General features: G+C 40.0%; 2 protein-coding genes across 3 annotated transcripts in view; one reads left to right on the top strand and one right to left on the bottom strand.

Moving 5' to 3' along the window:
- LOC139643594 (PTB domain-containing engulfment adapter protein 1) overlaps positions 1-12,912 on the top strand; it is an 84,411-nt gene extending 71,499 nt beyond the window's left edge. The window contains exons 5-14 of one of the 2 annotated variants that reach the window (XM_071518779.1): positions 1,763-1,834; positions 5,648-5,746; positions 5,913-6,050; positions 6,526-6,642; positions 7,274-7,360; positions 8,487-8,717; positions 8,969-9,107; positions 9,944-10,038; positions 11,102-11,112; positions 12,113-12,912. In XM_071518779.1, coding sequence (XP_071374880.1) covers positions 1,763-1,834; positions 5,648-5,746; positions 5,913-6,050; positions 6,526-6,642; positions 7,274-7,360; positions 8,487-8,717; positions 8,969-9,107; positions 9,944-10,038; positions 11,102-11,112; positions 12,113-12,134 — 1,011 coding nt within the window. In that variant the 3' untranslated portion in view covers positions 12,135-12,912. The remainder of the gene's footprint in view (positions 1-1,762; positions 1,835-5,647; positions 5,747-5,912; positions 6,051-6,525; positions 6,643-7,273; positions 7,361-8,486; positions 8,718-8,968; positions 9,108-9,943; positions 10,039-11,101; positions 11,113-12,112) is intronic. The other variant, XM_071518780.1, reaches the window with a different exon arrangement.
- Positions 12,913-14,205: 1,293 nt separating this feature from the next.
- Positions 14,206-23,077, bottom strand: part of col5a2a (collagen, type V, alpha 2a) — a 45,132-nt gene continuing 36,260 nt past the window's right edge. The window contains exons 40-54 of the mRNA XM_071518782.1: positions 22,900-22,953; positions 22,484-22,537; positions 21,803-21,964; positions 21,101-21,208; positions 20,762-20,869; positions 20,601-20,654; positions 20,393-20,500; positions 19,915-19,968; positions 19,447-19,554; positions 18,948-19,001; positions 18,549-18,656; positions 17,848-18,181; positions 17,191-17,372; positions 16,316-16,558; positions 14,206-15,042 (exon numbers count right to left, since the gene is read on the bottom strand). Of these exons, the coding sequence (XP_071374883.1) occupies positions 14,896-15,042; positions 16,316-16,558; positions 17,191-17,372; positions 17,848-18,181; positions 18,549-18,656; positions 18,948-19,001; positions 19,447-19,554; positions 19,915-19,968; positions 20,393-20,500; positions 20,601-20,654; positions 20,762-20,869; positions 21,101-21,208; positions 21,803-21,964; positions 22,484-22,537; positions 22,900-22,953 (1,878 nt within the window). The 3' untranslated portion in view covers positions 14,206-14,895. The remainder of the gene's footprint in view (positions 15,043-16,315; positions 16,559-17,190; positions 17,373-17,847; positions 18,182-18,548; positions 18,657-18,947; positions 19,002-19,446; positions 19,555-19,914; positions 19,969-20,392; positions 20,501-20,600; positions 20,655-20,761; positions 20,870-21,100; positions 21,209-21,802; positions 21,965-22,483; positions 22,538-22,899; positions 22,954-23,077) is intronic.

Below are 23,077 nucleotides of genomic sequence, written 5' to 3'. Positions count from 1 at the left end.
ACAGGGAGCTGGGGGCAGGAGCGGTCCCTCTTTCAAGTGCATGCACCAAGTGATGGATGAGCCCCCAGGCTTGGTTTGCCGAGTGAAACCTCCCCAATTGTAGCCCAGAATGCACTGGTCAGGAACAAGTACTACTCCTTTCTATTCTGGGCATCTGTCAGCTCCGTCTCACTTGACTTACAGCCGTTCTCAGACGTGTCCTTAAGTGTCCATGGAGTACATTTGTCACACCGGTGCGATATGCTGACACTTTCCTATCAGGCCTCCATCTATTTTCCAGTTCTATCAATAACTGCAGTTTTTTAGTATTGTTTCCCAGCTCATCGCATATCACAGTGAAAATGTGATATGCAATTTTAAGGCTCCATCTGGATTTTTATTGTTTTTATAATTCTCAATGAGTGATCAGTAACTTGCATTTCTTTACAGCTGACACAGATACACTCTTTGATTCATGACTTATCAGAATCACTTTAATTGCTAAGTGCAATAAATGTCCAGGCATTTGTCCTGTTGACATTGGTCCAGTGATATATTGAGAACCTGCTGAATGTCACTGTGCATGCTGACTCACGTTACAATGACAAAAGGACCTGGAAAAGCAAACAGACTGTGCGAGACGTGTTCTGTCCTGTAGACTACAAGCATCACTCCACATACTGTGAAACTATTATCCCTTATTTATTTCCCGAGAGCAAGGAGGAGATGCAGATAAAGAGCAGCGGATGAGTTGGAGAAGGATTTTTAAGCTTTGAGATAATTTAGATGTGGATTGTACAAAATGAGCTGCCACTCGCAAAGATGCCCCCAATATTTTGTACATTCAGTGTATATAGGGACAGCATTCTGCAAGCCAAGTTTGAAAATAAAATGGACACGAACAAAGCCAACTCATGGATTTCAGGGATTTTAATTTGCAGTAGAATAGAGATGATTCATCTCGGCTTGACTGAACTGTTTGCTTTGGTCCAGTGGGACGAATTGTTGTCTTGTTTTTCCCAAGCCTTAAGGGGCTGACACCAGTGTTTATAAAGTCTGGTATTGGAGCAGGCTGCACAAGTTGAGCTCTGGAGGCAGTCAGGCAGAGTCTGACTGGAACCATTACTGGTGTTCCTGCCAGATGGAAAGCGCCATGTTCAGGCCTAAAGGTTAATGGCTCCATCTGTTGGAGAATCGCAGAAGTGCTGCCTCATCTGAAGTGTGTGTGTGTGTGTGCGTGCGTGTGCAAGCTTGCTTATGTGCGTTTGTACATGAATGTGTCTACCCTAAAGCATATGGCGTGTTACCTTAGCATATGATGCTGTGTTAGATTTGATGTGGCTCTTTCATGTCTGTGAGAGATGTGAGCATGAATATTCTCATACAAATACAATCTACATTCATTTGAACTTCTAATTAGAAGAGCACAAACACAAGATGATAGTGAATCAAATATCACCTCTTTGTTATGCTAATGTAAATGTGCTAATATTTTATGCATAATATTTCAATGCAATCTGATAGAAATCAAATAGAAATCTGTTCTCACTCCTTTTTTTAAATTTCAAGATCAAAGGAGTATCCCGCCGTTTACTAATGATACTTGCCAGATTTATGAAATCATGTTTTTTATGTCTGATGGAGGCATGTTTCTAATTAACACCTGTGTGGCCCTTCATTATACTTTTGCTGTATTGTAGACACAAATCTCCTCTTATGTTTATGTCTTTGTCATATTTCTGTCATACCATTTATGTATTTTCTTTTTTTTTTTCTCTTCCAGTTCCTTGGAAACACAGAGGTTGAGGCCCCGAAAGGCACAGAAGTTGTAAAGGATGCAGTCAGAAAGCTAAAGGTACGGCTGGTCCTGCGTATGAGCTGTGTATGGGTGCAGTGGACTTGTTACTGGATGAGTGGTTTGTATGAGTGACCGGATTGGATCTGGGAAAGTCCGGGCAGGGGAAGGGAATGACAAATGCTCCCCTCCCTCATCAGCTAGTGCCCTTGGAGTTGCTCAGTGTTTGGGACAGAAGGACAACTCCCAAGTGTGAATGTATGTATGAAGCATTGGGTTGCAGATAAAGAGTAACAGTGCTCAGTCAGCCTTCCTGGGTAGATAAATGTTAAAAACAAAAACAAAAAGATGGATATCTGCATTAAAACCCTTGGCTTGAACCCTCAAAACTTGACACCCAAATACATGTGAGTGTTTGTCCTTGAAATACCAGCTTAGCACTTTTCCCAGTTGAGAAATTGTAAAAGAGACATCTCAGTTACTCAAGTGTAGGTAAGTCAATATAGGAGTGAGCTCACTGGCTTCTTTTCCCGTCTTAGTGGGCACAACTTGTTGACTGCACCATAAGTTTCAGATGCCCCAGTGCACAGCAGCGCACAGTAAATTTTCCAGTGTTGATTTTTCCAGTGACAGTTATTTGGAGTTGACAAATGTTGATTGGAGAGTTGTTTATGCGCTCAAGGAGCTGATATGACTCTGGGGCGGCTGTTCAGAACTATCAAAAGTGTTAAATTAACTCTGATGGGTGTGAACTTAAATAAACACTGGCATAGGGCTTATACAAATCAACTGTGTGGATGCTGTGCGACTGTCCTAGATGCTGGTTAAAGCAGGAGTAATGACAGTATCCTACCACACACTGAAAGGCTTCAGACCCGTTTCATATTTACATATCTTACCCAAACAGCAGCAGCAAAATGGATTGGAATGAACAATGCGTTTTTCCACCAGGTGCCAATCCATTTTTTCTTTACATTAAAGATGTATGTGGGTCTGAATCCTTTCAGTGCATGGTAAAATACTTTATTGTTGACTGCACATTTTAAGAAGAGATGAAAAGTACCTGCAGCTGCATTTGGGACTGTCATTTTTGCTTTTACTCAGACTGAAATACATACTTTTACCTCTGCTTGAGTAATCTTTTTAGGTATTTTTCTCTGCTTTTACTTTGTCAGCTTTGATTTCAACACCATTCTGGACTTGATACAACAAAAAAGGGATCATCCCCAAACTTTGGGCTTATAGTGACATATGAAATTGTTTGCAAGTATCACACCAACATGGGTTATTTTACAACTTCAATTTTTCCACTCTGGATCCTGCCTCCCTTAATTGATACTGGCTTTAATAAAATTATTAAATAGGGACCATCTGTAAACCTTGGCCTAATAATGACCCATGAAGTCATTTGCATGGACCAGACCAACATGGGTCATTTTAAGGGGAGATTTTTGCAACTAACTAAAAGTACTTGTTTACTTTTTTTTATAGTGAGCAACACTTTTACTTGAGTCGTTTTCAAGACAAGTGCTCCCAGGCTTTAGTAACATTTAACCAAACTAATAGTACTTGAGCAGAAGACAACTTTCCCACAGCTTCTTGGTTATGTGGCTCTGCTCTCCGCCTGCTGGCTTCTCCTCTGTCTTCTCCTGCCAACAGTTGAATTTGTGAGGCCTCTCGTAGGGGGAGGCTTGTTTTTCAAACCCATATCTCTTTTGTTACATTGGAGTTGATCTTGAAAGGCTATTTGGAGAGCAAGACTCCATGGTTGGTTTCTTGGATACGCTGGCATTAGACTAGGCTCCGTTCCAAAGATCATGTGGGGAAAAAGAGGTGCTGCAAAAATGAGAATTGACAGAGAGCCTTGGGAGACATTAGTCCATGCTCCAGGTCAAATGGTTTCATATCTATCAACCTTGCACCATTCAAGGTCACTGAATGTGTTTGCTAGTCTATCACTTAATCAAGTAAGATCATTTCCCCCTGTCACTCTACCACTCCTCTTTCACTACTTTCTCTTTCTCTGTGGGCCTTTCCCTGTTCTTACAGGGTGTCTGAACGTCCTGAATAGTCTTAAATTAAACTGAAGGCCATAGAAGGTCTTGAATACACATTTAGCTACATTTAGAATTTTAAGTCTTGAAGTTAGTGTTAGAGAGGCTGTTTGTATTCTTTTTGTATAGTTTCTTTCTGTATTCTGACAGCTTACAGTTATTTTCATTTTTACATTTATTTCAAGTGCAAAACTGATGTTAGATCCCAACTAAAAAGATTTTCAAATGTCTTAAATTTAACTTGATGAAACTTGGAGACACCCTGTCTTAGCATGTTTTCACATGTTTTCACGTTGATTATTTGAGGACCTTGGTACTGTTTTTGTTTGGTGCCACAGTTCTTTTCACAATGAGCACCAATTACACCTGGGTTCATTTACGGTCCCGCTCCTGCTACAGTCCTGCTGTATTTCTCGAATGAGTAGTTTTGTAACAGCACAGCCTAATGTGAGATGTGCGTTTTGTGCTTTGCTTTCAGTACATGCACTCGCACCACAAATGTGAGCTCATCACAATGAGCTGCCATGAACCAGTCAGATATATCGCCTCCTCTCCCAATGTTTTGATTTCATTATATGATACGCACATAAACTACCTTAGTGGGAATAGTTATAGATAACTGGCGCACTCACACCCCATCGTATTAATGGGCTAGCCTATGAAAAAACAACAAAACTCTACTAAAGTACTGTGTAATAATACGTGAATATGTACAGTAAGAATTGAGCCACGCACACTCCTACACCCTTTGTTATTAAAACTGATGCTCTAATTTACTTCCTGACTGTAGAGTGGATTTCTTTCACACCTGCTGTGGACGGCACCATAGTGTTGCATGAAGCGAACCCCAGACCCTCATTTTCATGTGAACCTCAGTCTGCTTCTCTGGATCGCGCCCGAGTTCAAAAACAGCTTTCACACCAACACACTTTCTCTATACATGGTCTCGAACGGTCTCTAAAAAACACAAACTTGGCGTGAGAATGTGCCTTTTTCTCTGTCCTTAAAGGGTATTAAGTTAAAAATTGGGTTAGAGCAGTGATGCAGTCTTCTTTAGAATCGTTCCCATTTTTCCTGGATATGTTGGACACTTAATAAACTCTTGTTTTGTCTGGAAACTGATCGCAGGGTGTAGTTGACTTCCTGCAAGGCCATTTCCTTATTGGATGTCACGTCCGATGATACATTGTCCGCCAAGCTGACAATATAGGCTGCCCTCCCCTTTTATTTTAATAGACATTTTCATTGGTTATTGACCTAAGTTCACCGCCATCTTGTAAATATTTCTGTCAGTTGGCACCTTAGCCGTGAAAGATGTCGGCTTAGATTTGTTTTAGGCGATGCTTGAAAGAGCTACACAATAATTGGATGACAGATTTGTTTCATTTCCTCTTGTCTCTTCTGTGAAAATACAAAGCCCTAATAATTGCATTTTCCTTCACAGATTCTGTTGCCCTTTAAAGATAACATGCTGCCTTTGCCATTTTTATGGTGTTTTTTTTTTGTTATCAGAAAATGTGTGTTGGTCAGAACTATTGTCCTTTTTATTGTAGGAAAAATACCTTGCTCTTTGGCTAAATGAGTTTAATATTTTTTAATGCATGTACTATGACAGTATTCTTATGGAAGAGATTCTTTAATAAGATATAGTTTCACTGTCATGGACACTTGTTTATTTGTTACTCTTAAATATTTAAGCAGCTTTGGTATAAAAACACCATCATTCAGTGGAATTATTACCATCATACTTTACTATAGCCAGTGCAATGAATGGGTGGCATAATATAAATTTTACATGTGTAATTTCTCCCATTGGCAGTTTCAAAGGCATATCAAGAAGTCGGAGGGACAGAAGACCCCAAAGGTGGAATTGCAAATCTCCATTTATGGAGTGAAGATACTAGATCCCAAGACAAAAGTGAGTTCAATATATTTCACCCATGTGACTGGGACACTGTTTGATGCCTGAATCTGTTTTGACTCTTTGCACCATCTAGAAAAAGAAGGAATTCATATCTGTTCATCAAGTCAAATGTTACAAATATGCATACGTTTTTACTGAATATTTTGTGTTTGTCTTCCAGGATGTGCAGTATAACTGTCAGTTACATAGGATATCCTTCTGTGCAGATGACAAAACCGATAAACGGATATTTACCTTCATCTGCAAAGATTCAGAGTCCAACAAACACCTCTGCTACGTGTTTGACAGTGAGAAATGTGTAAGAATCCTCTGCTTTGACCTTTAACTGTTTGTTTGTTTGTTTCTGGCCAATACATGAATTCATTTTTTTTAAATACATTAATTCATTATCAACCATACATGGAATCAAATATTTGCCCCATTTATCATGCAACTTATAGTAAATGTTTCATTGTATTGTAATCTCTTATATATTTTCTTATATTCTTTGATTGCCTTCACCCAAACTAATGGTGCAAATAATTAAGTATTGACATTGATATATTGACATCATTAAGTCAAGTCAATTTATTTTTTCTTTTTAAAGTGCGGTTAGCAAAACAGGTTCATCACAATGTGTTTTAAAGAGCAAAGACCAGACATACTGATACAGATAAAACAGACAAAGCAGCATATAATTAAGTTCCAATGACAGTTTTAAATGTAGACAATCAATTTAATGACTTTTGCCTGAATAATGTCATAAGGAGGCTTTTCTTGATCCTGTGTTGCAGGCAGAAGAGATAACCCTAACTATCGGCCAAGCGTTTGACCTGGCGTACAAGAAGTTCCTGGAGTCTGGAGGCAAAGACGTGGAGACAAGGAAACAGATAGGAACCCTACAGAAGAGAGTAAGTGTGACACTGTGGCTCCAGCTGGTCTGTTCTCACATAAAAAGTTAATTTACTTTGAAAATCACTACCACTATTCTGTCACGTTGTCAATTTTGTTAATTAATGCAGATTTTGTTTTTATTGATTGTTTTGAATCATCCAGTGTGGAAAATTAAGCCATGTTGACGAAGATGTCAATAATGACTGTTATTGTTTGAGGTCCAATCCATAATTTCATTATGCTACGCCCTGCTGAAAGTGTGCTGCCTCTCCAATGGCTTTGTTTAAATAGTGATTTATTAAGTTGAAGACATTTCAGACACTCTGAAATGTGTCTGAACTTTGGATTCAAGGACTGACGGGATGAGAGTTGCATGTATTTTGAGGTTAATTTGCATTTGTAGTGATTTGATTGGAAAAACTGCGGTTAAGGAGAATTCTATTTTGAGTTAGAATTAGTTAAGATAAAGCTTCTAAAAAAAGTTTACTTTCATGCAAGTCAAATTCATCAAGATCACATGAGAATTTACACAAACTGTATGTGGTCAGATACATTTCAGATTGGATTTTTATAGTTAATTTTAATGGCAGTTACATATTGGGGCTTTAGATTATGAAACGGCACTCAGTTGTTTACCTGTTTTTGCAGATTCAAGAGCTGGAAACGGAAAACACAGAGCTAAAGAAACAGCTTCAAGATCTTGAGGAACAGCTGATGATAGCTCATGTACCACCAGTAAGGATCAACTGCATGGACTTGCACCTCTCCAGTTTTTAGACCTCGTCCAAAAATGTGGATCCTCCCCATGTAACAATGATAATGTTTGCAGCTGAACCATAAGTCTGTTCTGAAATAGTTTGAGGAACTAATGTTACTAATGTCATATTACTATAGTCAGGGGCGTGCGGTAATGGGCGCGAAGGGTATGTGGACTATGTGCTTGCATTTCATTAGTCTTTTAAACAAAATTACATAATATCATGAAATTACCTCTAATCTTTCACTTAAAATATACATAAATATAGCATACTGGCTTGGATTGTGGTGCGTTAAAACATCACAAGTGTGCAATGGCTTCTCTCTCTCTCTCTCTCTCTCTCTCTGACAAATAATGTCTCTTTCCCCTCAGCGCCAGGGGTCCATTACATCTTTTGAAGTAACGTCTCTGGTGTCATTGTCTTTGTAATGTGTGTGTTTGTCACAGTCGGTGATACATCGTATTTAGGGTGGACATATTGATCTTTATGAAGCGGTGCACTTTGTGTATTCATTATGCTGTCTCTCTCTGTTGTATTGTCTTTAATTGAATGCGTTGCCAGTCGTGTGGCTCGATCCTTCATTTGTGTACATTAAGATTAAATTTCTCTCTTCAGGACAGGATGATTTTTTAAGCCTGTGCACGCCCCAAACTATAGTCAAGTCATTTGGGATTAACATAATACACGTCACCCACTACTTATTTAATTATGAAAGATGACAACACTCAAAATTACAATCTTCAAAAAGTAACATTTGAAAGCATCACTTCATGCAGTAATTCTTAGAAACTTATAATGGCAACTGAGTTTTCTGATATGCATTCAGTTGCTCTGTTTAAAATGCAGAGTCTATTCAAAGCTGGGGTTGGGTTGGCTGGTCCTATCTGCGGGGAGCCGGTGGGGTCTAAGCTTTGTCTGAAGCAAAGCAATTACACACCTGATTGGTTTGATGAGTAATGTGATGCGCTTACCATCTAATTGTTGCAAATGCCAGTACCGGCGACAGCCTCCTGCGAATGCAATTACCCACGCTCCTCCAAGTACACACGACCCAATAATATTGTGCCTTTCCAGTCATTTTCTGTCTTGCGATCTTTTCTCAGCTGCTGCACATAAACTCGACTAATGAAGCGTACATGCTGCAGAGGCCCTCCTCTCTCTTCTGGTGTCACAACATCAAGTCCTTCTCCTGTCTGGAGATTTCCTCTGTCACGCTCACTCCTATGAGTTCGCCGGAGTCCAACCTCTCCGCCGGGCTGCTAACTCCTCCGCCTGCCAAACCTGCTCTCCCTCCTGCTAAGCCTCCCGAGGGATGCAGCATCCCACGGCCTCGCGTAAACACCCTCTGCTTCCCTCTTGTTTCCGCTCTGGAGTTTCTCTCTCTCCATGTCCTCGCACTCTCTTGGCATTAACTCTCCTCTCCTCTCTCTTTCTCTTCACTGTTTCCTCTCTCGCTTCACCTGCTGTTTCTCTCGCTCTTTGTGTAGAAGTAGATCTGTTGTTTACTACGACTTACTAGCTTACTACTAAGAATTCAGACCTTGCTTAGTGTGAAGGTCTTAACTCTTTTCATGGCTTCATACAGGCAGGGAGTATCTCCATGAAGCCCCAGTCCACAGACGTTTTTGACATGGTCCCCTTCTCCCCCGTGACGCCCCTGGTGCCCGTACCGGCCAGCAACGGCTGCCCACCTCCACCTCCAACTACATTGCCACCGGATATAAGTGAGTAGTTGTGTTGTCACTTTCTGATCACACATTTATTGAAGGGTAATGCTGCTAATTTTGGTTTAGGATGGTCCAGTACTGGGTTTTGATCTTAGTTCTCTGGTTTCTGCATAAGGAAGAGACTTGTTCATTTTTGCAAATGTTGATTGGACTGTTAGACTGTAAACATGCAGTGGGTTAAACTGAGTGGTATCCCCCCCCCCCCCTTAATGATTAATGATTTAGAAAATATGTAAGGTTCTATAATCTGAATGGAAGGGTCAAGGCTGTGATACACTAGGCAACTTTTCGAGCAACGCTGTAGAATCTTGCAGGACAACATTGCCAAATGAATTGCCAGTTGGCACCTTAGCCAGCTGACAACCACTCTTGCATTGATTCCATGGCAACTTGATTTTGTCTAGACGGATTGTATTGCATTTTTTGTCTTCTGTCTCACTTTTTGCTTGCAACACTGCCCTCTCACATTCCCCAAAGAGTTGCCAAAAAAGTTGCGTATCACAGCTTTCAGCAATAAAGCATGTTTTATAGTTCCCTACAATGAAGTCTGGTCTTGATGGATGCTACCAAGCCACAGTAAATATGAAATTATAATTTCAACACATTCGGGCATAGCGTTGGCTGCAGTGAAAAGGGATATGTGTTATTCACAGGGAAATATTAAATTGCAATGTACTGTATTGTTTCCTTTTTGCATGACATCTCCAGTGTCTTTGGTGTCTGATCCAGTTTCTGTAGGATAATCATAGACTTTAAGTCACTTCCGAATTAGGTTTTTGTTTCCTTCTCAGTCAACATACAGGGAATTGAAGTCTAATGTCTATGTTTTTTAGGGAAAGACCTGTTTGGTGCCGAGCCATTTGATCCCTTCACCTGCGGAGCAGCCGACTTCCCTCCAGATATTCAGTCAAAGTTGGATGAGATGCAGGTGACCGCATGTCTGTGACATTTGTGTTTCCTCTACATATGTTTTCTTAATGTAAGGGGTATTGTTACAGTTTTTTGTGGAACCCAATAGCACTATAAAAGAAAAGCAATTACCTCATTTTATGTTCCTGTTTGGATTATGTTGTTATAATACGCTGAGCACAAAAAAGCTAAAGATTTTAATGAAATCCTTTACTTACTCAATGGTGAAGATGTGAGATATTTCATTATATAGATTTAAAAGGGAAATTAGCCGTTGATGTCTGTATAGAAAAAGGGCCGAATTAACACATAATCGTTTTGTGTACCATCCAGTGTTGATTTCCATTCATAAAGAGATATTTCAAGAAAATTTCTCACTTTCATCATTCATCCGTCAGCGGTATATTGTTATATAATTTTAATTGTGGACAATATCTGAATAGCCCACTTTAACATCAAAACCCATTTTCACTATTCAAAAAAGATAAAAAAGAACATACTGTCAGCTACTATCATCATCACTGTTATGTATATATAATTTTAGGCTGTCAGCACCTGACCTTAACAGAAATACCATTAGCCGCTGCTGTCTGGAAGTATGAATAGCAATTAAATATCTCGCTCTGTACTGAGAATACATTTTATATTGCAGTAGAATATGTATTTGTAGGCTCGTCCATATCCTGCTGCTCTGCATGAGATGCATCAGATCGTCACTGATATAAGTTGGCATGTAATTGAACTATGATCACAAATACAATATGTCTGATCCACAGCAATCACACACTTTCTATGAGTCTGTATAAAGCATGAAATTGCAAGGTGCTGAGCTGTACAATTACAAAATGATGTGTTTGGGAACAGATCATCCAGCCAAAATTTGCATGAGCCAAAAAAAAAAACCTGCAGCCGCTTGATTCTGTTTGCAAAACTGTTGTAGAGTTTTATAGCAGGGAGTTGCCAGTAGGAGGCAGTATTGCACTGGCACTCCTCCTTTTAGTGTGAACTCCTCCTTCCACTTCTTCCCGTCCATCATTCTGTATTAACAATCCCTGTCCGTCTCTTCTCCTTCCCACTTGCAGCGTCAGAGATGGTTTGTACTTCTTCTGTGATCTGACCCACAGCCGACCCCTCTCTGTCTTTGCTGTGATGCTGGTTGTGTCTCACTCTTGCATGTCTTGAGTGTCGCTGCATGCTGCTGTATCTACAAAGACCACAGCTATGGAAAGGCAGCAACTCCAACTTCTCTAAAACATCTTGATCAATAGAGATCGATTGTTTACAGTCCCACAAACTTATTTAATTAGCTGTTTATTTGTGATCTCAGCTCTCTGTAGTTGATCAGCTGCCCTGATCTCTTCTATGGAGAAAACAGCAACATCAGGCTACTTGACTTACTAGTTGAAATGAGCAAACATAGTTTATAGCATATTACATACACTGAAGCACATCTTATAGTGTAAAATGCCAGAGTATGTGAGCTCTTATGATCATCTAAAGGTATAAAGATATGTATAGTATATATAGTATTGAAATTCTGATTACTTTGCAGTGAAATGTTTGCTCTTCTAGCCCTTTTTTATTGATTACTTTTGTAATACAGTGCTAAATATACTATAATAGATACTTTTTGTTTTTGCATCTGTAAGTTATAAGTCTTTTCTAGATAAATCTGACAAATTGTGGCTCGATTTTGGTCCAGCTATTTCTGGCAGTTTGCACAATAATCCCCTTTGGCTTTTTAATGAATCTGATTTAAATTAATTCCTTAAGGCGTCTGCAGTTTTAGATGTACTGTTCGTCAATACCTCTCCCATCCAGATGCATGCCATGTGGTGTTCCTGCTTGAAGTGTATGTTGGATGTGGGCGGATAACGCATGACCGAGCATGAGATATTGCTAATGTTGTGTCCTCCAGTCTGAGTTTAGCATCTTTTACTCACGCACAGATGCTTAAACTTTTCTCCTGTTGTTTCTAAGCCGTAAACATTTTTGAAACGTTGAGTTTATCAAATGAATTGAGTGTTGACATGTTTTTTTGGTTTTGTGGGGCGACTAAAACGCTCACAGCTCTTCTCCTGCTTGTCTTTCAGGAGGGGTTCAAAATGGGACTAACCTTAGAGGGCACTGTCTTTTCTCTCGACCCCCTAGACAGTCGCTGCTGATGCCAAGAAGATGCTCTTTGTTCCGTACTTTTAACTCGTTTGTATGAAGAAGTGCCAAAATCCGCTCCACAGTCCAGTCAAGATGTCACGGTTTTCATCTTGAGGTTTATATGTATTTGCATTTAGATTTGGTTTTTCGATATTACAAGGTAAATTCAGATCCGTTGTAGGAAATAACTATTTTTGTAAAAAAAGAAAACACATATGGAAGGAGTAGTTTTGAGAACCTTTGCTTGCACAGGCAATGAAGGATGTATATAGTACAATATGTCCAATGGTACACTCTGTGGCAGAATTTTCATATGATATGGTTTCTGTGTAGACTCTTCCATTGAATATGCACCATTTTAATTCTGCATTGTTAACACATTCCTATTTGTATGCAAAAACACAACCTGTCAAGACAAGTAGATGGAAACTGTCTCATTAACTCTCAGCAAACTCTCAGCTTGCCCATGATTTTACATAGCTTCTTTTACTTAACAGTATTTTTTACACATTATGTAGCTGATTGTAATTAATCCATTCTGATTGTTTTGACTTACCAACTTATCCACCTATTGTTTTGGCATTGAATTGTTTGATCGTCTTGCATTTTAACAGGTTGAATTGCCATTGCAGTATTTACTTGTATTGTCATATCTTTTACTTTCTTATCATGCTAGTATCTTCTCTTCTTGCACCTGAAAGCACTTTTTTGAAAACCTCTGTCCATATACAGTACTATTCCCATTATTTTACTTTGTATGCAATATGACTTTGCTGTTACAGTTATTAAAGAAAATGTTACTGCAGAAATGATCACTCATTCGTTCTGTACTGTGTTAATAACAATGTTTTGTTATTGAATTTAGCTGTTTTCCAGAAGTTTCATTTTTGAAGTGGATTTTGTCTTCAATTCAAATAACTGTTTCCAAATCTTTAGTAGTTCTACATGTGATTTATTTTGGTGTCTATCCCAGGCAGCTGTCACATCCACTTTCAGGATTACTCCACTCCACCACTGTCTTTAAACCTTATTGAACTACAGTTATGTTAATTCTGTGGTCTGACATCACCTTTGCTCAGCTTCACCACTCTCTCTGTTCCCCATCGTCTCCAGATTTCACTCCTCCTGAGGCTGAAGATATTCTGTTACAGTAAATCTAACCCAAAAACTTAACAGGGACCAGATAAACTCTTCTCAAATAAGACCAGGCAGAGAGAAGTATTTTCAATATTTATTTCCAAGGATGAAACTCATTTGCTTCCAGTATGGAAAGTCCCCTCCTCTCTGCCTCTGCGGTGTTAGCAGGCAGTTAAAGCCTCGTGAAAGAGAATATTTACATGTTTAAAATCTATAATAAATATACTCATTCAGTCAAATCATTTGGCCTCAAACAAAAGAAATCTGAATAATGGTCACAATACTACTTAAGTAAAGCACATTCAAACTTAAGACTAATACAGACAGCTCATATTTAACACAATTGCAAAACTATTATAAGAACAAATAAATGTTTTTTTTTCTATAGGAAAAAATAGTCGTGTGCAGAAGAGTAAAATCTAGTGAGGCAAACTGAAAGGTAAGAACTAAACCTGAATTAATATGACAAGAGCTTGGGGGATAAACAAGCATTTTGTTTAATTTGTTGCATAGCAAGAAATACATAAAGCAAACAGCCACCTTCTTCTCAAAAAGTCGTTATAAAAGGATTTCAAGAGCATATAAGTCCAGGATACTGACAAGGGGGAACTGACATGCATAAGAATATAATATTCTGTGCTAGGTTTACTGTAATCGTTGGAAAGAAAGATTTTTTACAAATCGCCACACACCATTCACACGACACCAATTTCACCTGTCCATCATTGACAGAAAGATCTTTATTGGCTTCCCCACACCCCGCCCCGCCCCACGCAGCTGGGAGAAGAAGCGCATGCGGATCACACTACTTACAAAACAGCACCTGTGAAGAAGATTTACATGTAATGTCATCGCGTCTCAGTTTCGGAAACGAGGTAGCTAACACTGAGGAATCGACGGTCTTAATGTATCTTTAATGTTCTATGTGGTCAGTACAGAGTTAAAATAACTGGATACAGAAATTGTTTTATCAAAACTGTCTTGAGAAAAAAAAGAGAAAATACCTGTGCCAACGAACGTGTCATCGGCTGTATTTATTTCCTCAATAGCACCACGACTTTCATTTTATATTCAAACATGTGATATAAAAAAAAGGAAGAAAATAGACAAATCTATGAAAAGGAGCAGGGGGTCATAGTGGTGGGACAAATCATTTGACTTTGATTTCGTGGAATTGTTCCAGGCTTATAAACAGCAGTTATAATTAACATTTAAAACATTCATATTCATAAATCTTTGGTAGCTTCTTTGACCTTTTTTGTTTTGTGAAATAAAAATGGGTTAAGATCTTTGGACCAAAGTATAACATAGGTTTGCCTCAAAATGCATGAAGCTTAAAGTCAAACGTATAAAAGAAGACAAAGGAATGATTCTGAATTTTACCAATTTTTTTATGGAAATTTCTCTCAAACATTCATCTAACTTACAAATCTTCGATGTCTTGAAAATTGTTTGAAAGGCACAATAAATATCTTGCCACAGGGCCAGAATAGTTCTCAGTACTTGTATGTACAACGTGGCTGATCGTGTCAGCTGTCAGTTCAATAGTCTCAGGATTCTCTGCAGTGCGTCCCTGCTGCTGGATTTACAAGAAGCACACAGGCCCGATATCAACACCGAACTCTTGGTTGGGGCCGCCAATGTCCACAGGGGCAATATCCACAATGGGAAGTCTTGCTGTTTTCTGTGTCCTGTACTCAAACACTGTCTTGCCCCAGTTGCCGTTGGCTTGCTGTAAAAGACAGAGAAACAGAGAAATTCAGTAGGTAATTTGATTGTTCTTGAGATTTAAGAGCACTAGATCTCGATAAAGCAAATAATATAATCATGAATTTGTTACCATTCCAGTGAATGTAAATAGTGAAGTGTCAGTTAGGTGCAGCCTTGCTAGACCAGATAAGGCTTCATGTCATCTTCATTCAAAGACACTGGGTGCTGCTGGTGTCAAACCTGTGACCTTAGGACTTTGATTTCTATACACACCACCAGTCAAAAGTTTATTTTACTATTTTCCACGTTGTAGAATAATAGTAAAGACATCAAAACTATGAAATAACACAAATGGAATTATGCGGTGACCAAAAAAAGTGTTAAACAAATCAAAAATATCTTATATTTTAGATTATTTAAAGTAGCCGCCCTTTGCCTTGATGGAAAGGCAAAGGCTTTGGAAAGAAATTCATATATAGGAACTTCACTGTTAATATTTGTCTAAGAAACTAATTTCAAACATTTAAGCATAAGCCTTTAGAATTAAATGGCTTTAAGATAATGAAAAACATAGCACATTCAATCAGGTGTGTCCAAACTTTTGACTGGTAGTGTGCATCTCCCTGAGACACTCAGCATTTCTCTGCTGCCGTGTGAAAATCTTGTATCTCCAAAATGTCAAGGTAGAGTTTGTCTCAACCCATAGAGAACCATGTAATCCTTCAATTGAAGTTAAAACATGGAAATCACCAAAAGTAGACCCGCTGAGCAATTTTACATTGATTAGACGTTTAAAACACGTCTAAATGGCCCATAGCCGTCTAGGCTAAATTAAGTTTAAATGGGGTTGAAAAGTGAAAGTTTATTAGATGTCTATACATAGACAAAATTATCCTAGGCTATATGAGAGCTACGCATAGACGCAATGTTGAAATGACTTCTTGTGCTCAGATAATTATCTTGTAGGCTAGTCTACAGGACTTCTCTGGTGCATATTTTTGGTATTTACAGATGTTTATTCATTGTAATAATGTATTTACTGCTTGGTCTAAAATAGGTCTATACATAGCCGTAATGATCCTGGGCTATATGAGAGCTAAAGCATAGACGCCACGTTGAAATCACGTCTTTTGCTCAGTGGGGAGTTATGAGGTTTTCACACAGCAGCAGTGATTGTTTAACCAGCATCCCACAATGCTTTTTGAGAGGGGGACTGGCTTGTAAAAATGAACATATCACCGTTAACACAGTGCTAAATGGCTGCCCACTCAGACCGAGCCGCTGCTGGAACTTACTGAGCAGGAGTCCTCCACCACTGTGTATCTGAAGCGGTTGTTTCCCTCTGCTTTGAGCTCCAGGTCGTTGGAGCCCTTGAGGATTACGGCCTTCTTATAGTTGCCGGTCTTTTCGTCCTTGTAGCCCACAGAGTTCTTGCAGTGGTAGGTGATGGTCTGGGAGGCTTCTTTGGACAGCAGGCGGATGAACGTCATCTGGACCGTGGCGGAGTTAGCAGGCTGATCTCTGTTGCCGTAAGCGAACTAGAACCACAAGGAAAGCAAGTTAAGTAAGATCTTTTTGTAGCCAACAGTTTTTACCAATGCCAATATTATAGAGTGAGGTAGCACGTTCATAATTGGGGAAAAAAGGACTGGATACAATTCTCACATTTCACTTATTTATTAGGGGCACACATCATGAAACACTAACATGTTTCAGCATAAAAACCTTCACTAAGCCAAATCGAGTGTTCGCCCTCATAAAGGAGTGAAATGTGAGTTTCGTATCAGTTTTTCCCCCAACTTTTGGATCTACTACCTCACTGTTTTTTGAGTGTTCATACTGGATTTGATGTTTTTTTGGCTCGGCATTCCTCACACAAAAATTCCACTGCTGAAGCGCACTTCTCTCCCTCAGTTACTACCAAAGGGATGTTGATATTTAAATTACCAACACTAAATTACAAATGCTACAGATCTGACAGATCACGAAACACTATTTTAATGACCTAATTATTTCTAAATGTGAGAAGAAATGCCAGCAAAACGTTTTTAACATATACAGTCATTATAGTCAAACTCTCATAATTAAGTCTTAAACAGCTTCAGAAACTACAGATCGCCTTTCCCTCCGGCTCGTTTCACAGCAGATGTATCAGAATGCGGCGTCTCACATGTGTTCCACTGTTGATGTCGGCTCCGAACCACACAGGCTTGTTCCTGGAGGAGCTCCACCACACTTTACGAGGTATGCTGGATGGGTTGGCAGAGATGCAGGTCTCTCCGGTCTCCATGTTGCAGTGCACTTTGATGGCATCCTCCGCACTGCCTTGGTTTGGATCCACCCAGTATTCACCTAGATAACATCAGAAACGGTTAGTATTCATTGTCATTTTAGACACAGAGCTTAATTAGAGTATCTTACAATGAATGCAACAATAAAATAAACATTGCTGTACGTGCAACCAATTTTAATAAGTTCATGGCTAGGAAAAGAAATAAAAAAATTTTTAAGATAAGAGTATATAGGTAAGTAGCAAGAGCGAAAAAAAGGGGAAGATATGAGAGAGGGGACTGATATTCATATTGCACAGCAAACAAAGCTTATCTCTCCTACTGTATTTACTGTATGTATTAGACTTTTGTTCAAATGTAAACTGCAAAATCAAGAAAACAGGTTTGTTTTTTTTCTATATCTTGCTCTAACAAAATGAATGTGACAAATTCAGTTCAAACACAGCGGTAATAGATGCAGTTCGACTTTGCAGGTCTGTTTTAGCACCAGCACAGCACAGTGTAGACTCTTCTCTAACACCTGGACTGCGACTCACCGCTCTTCTTCACGGGGTAGCACTGCTTCAGGTCGTCGCAGGTCCTGGCGGGGTGCTTCCTGGAGCCGTCGGGACTCTTCATGCTGTCGATCTGGCTGCTGAGGGCCTTCAGCGTGGCCTGGACCCCGGGGTCCACCGGCACGATGGTGGACGCGTTGCTGTTGGGCAGAGCTTCGTCCTCGCTGAATTCGGGGGGAGGAGGAGGGCCGGAGTCGTAATCGTGAAGACCGCCGGAGTCGTAATCGTGAGGACCGCCGAACAGGTCGTCCATGGCCGCCGTGGGGGGTCCCGGGGAACCGGGAGGACCTGGGGGGCCGGGTTCTCCTGGGGGGCCCTGCAGAGTGAAGAGCAGCAACACGGTTTAGTTTATGTGTGTTTTTACAGTACAGCCAATACTGATATATTGAAAGTGACTCTCTTTTCATTATTACCCAACTTACTTTTGTTTAAAGGACATTCATCAAGTTAATGAGAGAGTTGGGGCCTTTTTAACAGCTGTTCCTGTCTAGACATTATATAGTATATCTGCCTCACAGGAAATTAAAGTGACAGATTAAATCAGAACCACGGGTCGATTTCCCAACCACCGTAAATCTCACTTGCTCATTTGTTGCCGTTTTTTTTGCCAGCCGACTATCAGTTGCAACCCAATATCAGTTCAGTATACTTCAGCATTGCTGCTGTGTATAAAGAGGCTTCACCTCTGGTCCGATGTCACCACTGAGTCCACGAGATCCAGGTGGTCCCATCGGTCCCGACTGTCCAACATACCCTTCCTTTCCTGGAGGCCCGATCGGTCCGGGGGGGCCCTGTATGTTACACCAAAGATTGTTAGCCTTTCTTAAAATGAAGAGTTTCATTCCAAAATGAGTCCACCTTGACTCCTACTCTTACAAAATGATTGCTGGCATAAAAGTAAAACAGATACAAGGTTACTAATGAAGTTCTGGCCTTTGCTTACAAACTGATTACATTTTTATGGACAGAATAATGTGTGTTTTTGAAATATCAATAGATACATTTCTGGAAACTTGTGTATATAAAGTGTATATATAAGTTTGTTCACAAAATCTTGTAAGAAATGTAACTGTTGCATTTACCCTTTGGCCGCTCGGTCCAATGATTCCTGGAGCTCCCTGCTCACCTGTTGTACCCTAAAAGTAGAGGCAGATTTGGATATTTATTATTATCTGAATACATTTATAATTTATACATTCTATAATTGGATATAAAGTGTTCCCCAGTATTCGACACAATATTGCTATATTGCTTGTTACTCAAACAAGAGGCTGCACAAGTTTACACCGATGCAATTCTTTTTAACCACTGGGTATTTAGTCTTTGTTACTCCTTGACAAGTTGTTATAACCAATACAGATTGGTCTCCTTTCAGTTGTTCAGTGGATATACAATACACTTCTTCAGACCTTCTAGTGTATTTATGTTCCCTTCCCTCCTTCATTTGCAATTCTGTCTGTTGAAATTGGACTTTATACCACGTAATGAGAAATTCTGCAAGATGAATGGATTCTGCTTCTACACTAAACACATGGTGTGTGTTAGGAAAATGCATGAGACCGGTTTTGGAGCATCACTTACAGGAGGTCCAGGAAGACCCTGCAGGCCGGTGAAGCCACGGTGTCCCTTCTGCCCTCTCTCTCCATGGTCTCCCAGGTCGCCCTTATCTCCTCTTGGTCCTTGGGGTCCCTTTGTTAAAAGAACACATCACATTTCATGATACATATTATGAAATGAGGAAGATAATTTTCATTGTGGTTATGTTCTGACATCAGCCTAAAGTTTTGGTGAATCAAATATTGCCGTTATGAAAAAAAACTGCAGGTACTGACAAAACATTTGGACACATTTTGTCACTATCAATTGAATAACAGAGCTGTTCATGTGATAATACTACATAATACTACTTTGTTTTGGACTTTGGAGTTACAAACATTTTACTAGTGAAGCAAAAAATACCTATATTTTAAATTAGGATGGCTTTTCTACATAAGCCATTTTGATATAACATTCCATAAAACCTCCAGATGTTCTCAGCAGGAGACTCACCGTTAATCCTCTCTTCCCAGCTGAGCCAGGTGGACCAACAGGTCCTCTTGAGCCCTGCAATGGGTAGAAATAAGAGATTAGAAGACACTCAGGGACCACAAAGCTCTGCCAAGGCTGAACAGTTCTACAACTTGCTGATCCAAAGCAATCATTCCTATCACTTAAATTTGACATTAATATGATTTCTTGACCCTACAAACATCCTTAGGCTTTGGAATCAAGTCTCTATCTCTGTTGGTTTCACATTTACTGTTAAATGATAGTTGTGTAATCCAGATCGACACCAAAATCATAATCAGTTGTTCCTGGGCCTGAGGCCGATCTGTCTATTCATGGAAGCTGCAGCTCATTAGAGTTTGAGATATCCTGGTGACGGACAAACTAACAACCTCCTTGGCAGGTAATCAGGATGTTCTGTGCAGATTTTCAAATCTTGACACATGACAATAAAAAGGAAATAAAAAAACATTCCACGTACAGCGTCTCCTCTCTTTCCAGCACCGCCTGAAGCACCAACAGGTCCTGGAGAGCCAGGAAGTCCCTGAGAACCGACCAAACCTTCTGGACCGGGATCTCCTCGGTCTCCCTGGAAGAGGAATACTTGTTGCTCCCTTGCAATACACACAGCAATACATATATGTGTGAATTTGGATGCTCTGCGTCTCTTAAGAGTTTGCTAGTCTTACCCTTTGTCCCAGAACACCATCCTTGCCTGGCGGGCCGTCAGACCCCGCCGGCCCCTGAGGAACAACAGAGACGTGTTAGAGCTGCTGTGCAGCCTTCTCCAAAGAGACAGTAAAGGAACACTCATTTGGGAATCACAACAAATGTCAAACGTTCTACATACATCAGGACCAGCGTCACCACGAGGTCCATTAGCGCCTGGAACACCAAGTGGGCCTGGGGGGCCTTTTTCTCCATTCGGTCCTGTGTTTCCCTGTTTTCCTGGTGGACCCTGCAAAGAAAACAGACAACTGATGAATGAAGCACTAGAATGACCTTTCCATTCCACACACACAACAACACACATCCTCAGTCTTCTGTTCATTGCACAGTACCAACTATACGGCATTCAAATAAATTGCATGGACTTGATATGGGTCATGCTGGAGCCTTGCAGATGACATGAAGAAAGAAGCACAAATGTCCAGTAGAATCAGGATTTGAATAGAATTATGAGACGCACCGCTGGTCCTGGAAGGCCTGGCATCCCACGCTCTCCCCTCTGACCAGGAAGACCCACAATGCCCCTCTGTCCCGTAGTTCCAGCTGGACCCGGAGGGCCGTCAGGACCCTGTAGAGGAGATCGGGATAAACGATCCGATTCAGTACTGTGTGACTCCACTGTTCCTGCGTGTCCCGTCTTGAGATGATCTGGCTGGTTAGCACCGACACCACACACTGGCCCAGGAGGGAAACGCACTGGCCAACAAATGCCGTACAATGTCAAATCGGTTCCTGTTTATTTGATTAGGAGGATCTGCTTTACGTTTTTTACTTACTAATATAACCAGACACTGCAAATGAAAACAATAGACGGGCATCAAACCATACAAAAGAGGCTATTTTAAAGTTTTTCAGATCCTGAAACCCTACAACTGTAAGTCAATTACTACAAACTCTGGAGCAATTTGTGGTTTTAAGAACTGGGATAGTAATGTATGGCACTTTTCCCCTCAAACCACACGACTCTGAAACACTGACAAGCCTACACAAAGTTTCCTGAACCCTAAAATCAGTTGCAACAGACACTGGTTGCTTGTACTGTGAGTGATTTATAATTCAAAGCTTATTCTACTGTTGGACTCAGTTAAGTCACTCTGGATAGCTAGTCAGCTAAAATATAACATAATGTCACATGGAAAGTGCAGCCATAGCGTCAGTCTACCGTGGGTCCGTCTTCCCCAGAGTCTCCTTTGTCTCCTGGGCTTCCCTGCGGTCCTAGTGGTCCTCTCTCTCCTTGTCTTCCAGGAGGTCCGTTGTCTCCACGGAGACCAGCAGGACCTTCTTTCCCAGGGGGTCCCAGGGGTCCAGGTTCTCCAACAGGACCCTGGCAGAAATGGATGATTTAGATCCATGCAGTAGTGTAGTATACAGTATATAGTTTCATGATTGTATTTTCCTGGCTCCTATATTCCTACTCTTGTGATGTCAGAACATTTACACATGTTGGTAACTGATGCATAAAAATGTCTGTGCCTTGTACCTATTGCATCACCGTTGTACCCATAATCACAGTAAAAAAATGTTTACTTTTTTTCAAATTATTTGCTTATTATTTTCTTTAAGATAAAGATGTAGCATTTCAGAAATAGATAAACTTCACAAACGGTTTAATACATATTTTGAAGAGCAGCAATTATGTGTGTGGAACTATTTTTGAAAATCAACAAAAGTAATCATGGTACAAATGTCCTCCTCAGTCTTGCGTTTGAAGTCATTTCATCAAAATGAGAATTCAGGTTGGATGTTCGTGCTCTTGTGCATTTGTATCCAATTTATCATCTGAAAAAATCCCTCATATTACTGTAAAAGTGTTTCTATTGACACTCAGGACACAGGTACTTACAGTTGAGCCTGGTGGGCCGACCCTTCCTGCTGATCCTGGGAAACCAGTGGGGCCCTGGGGACAGAAACATAACAGAAGACACTCAGAAACATTTTGATACCAGAATGAGATATCCGCCATGTGAAAAAAGTGACGTGTAGTTGTACAAAATTATAGGTAGCATGAAGGTAAAGTGCATGATGTAATACTAATGAATACTATGAAGTTGTGAGCTTAAGCATTTAATGTGTTTGAAAAAGAAAGCTTATGAAATACTTTTTTGAGTTAATACTCATATTTCAGGTAGTAGAATGTGTATAAAATGAATTAACATCTGGAAGTGAAACCCTTCCTGTGCTCATGGAATCATTTCTTCTTCATCTAGTTTCACCTTGTCACATAATAAGTCATAATAAGTAACTATGAACTGGTCTTACTGGTGCACCCTGTGTTCCTCTTCCGCCTTTCAGTCCAGCAACACCAATTGGCCCCTACAAAAACAACAGCTTGTTAGAACGGGGTTCATCAGTAGCATATTAACAAAGAGTTTCTGTATAAATTGATATCCAAAAACTTCCACTTTGGACCAATTAAAATTACAAACAACATCACTGA

This window comes from Centroberyx affinis, unplaced genomic scaffold (assembly GCF_046629955.1).
Source record: "Centroberyx affinis isolate AG114_WGS23_722 - 3 ecotype Tasmania unplaced genomic scaffold, CSIRO-AGI_Caff_v1 ptg000634l_1, whole genome shotgun sequence".
NCBI classification, from domain to species: Eukaryota; Metazoa; Chordata; class Actinopteri; order Beryciformes; family Berycidae; genus Centroberyx; species Centroberyx affinis.
The sequence above is the reverse complement of the archived record's forward strand: the minus strand, read 5'-3'. Positions and strand labels throughout refer to the sequence as shown.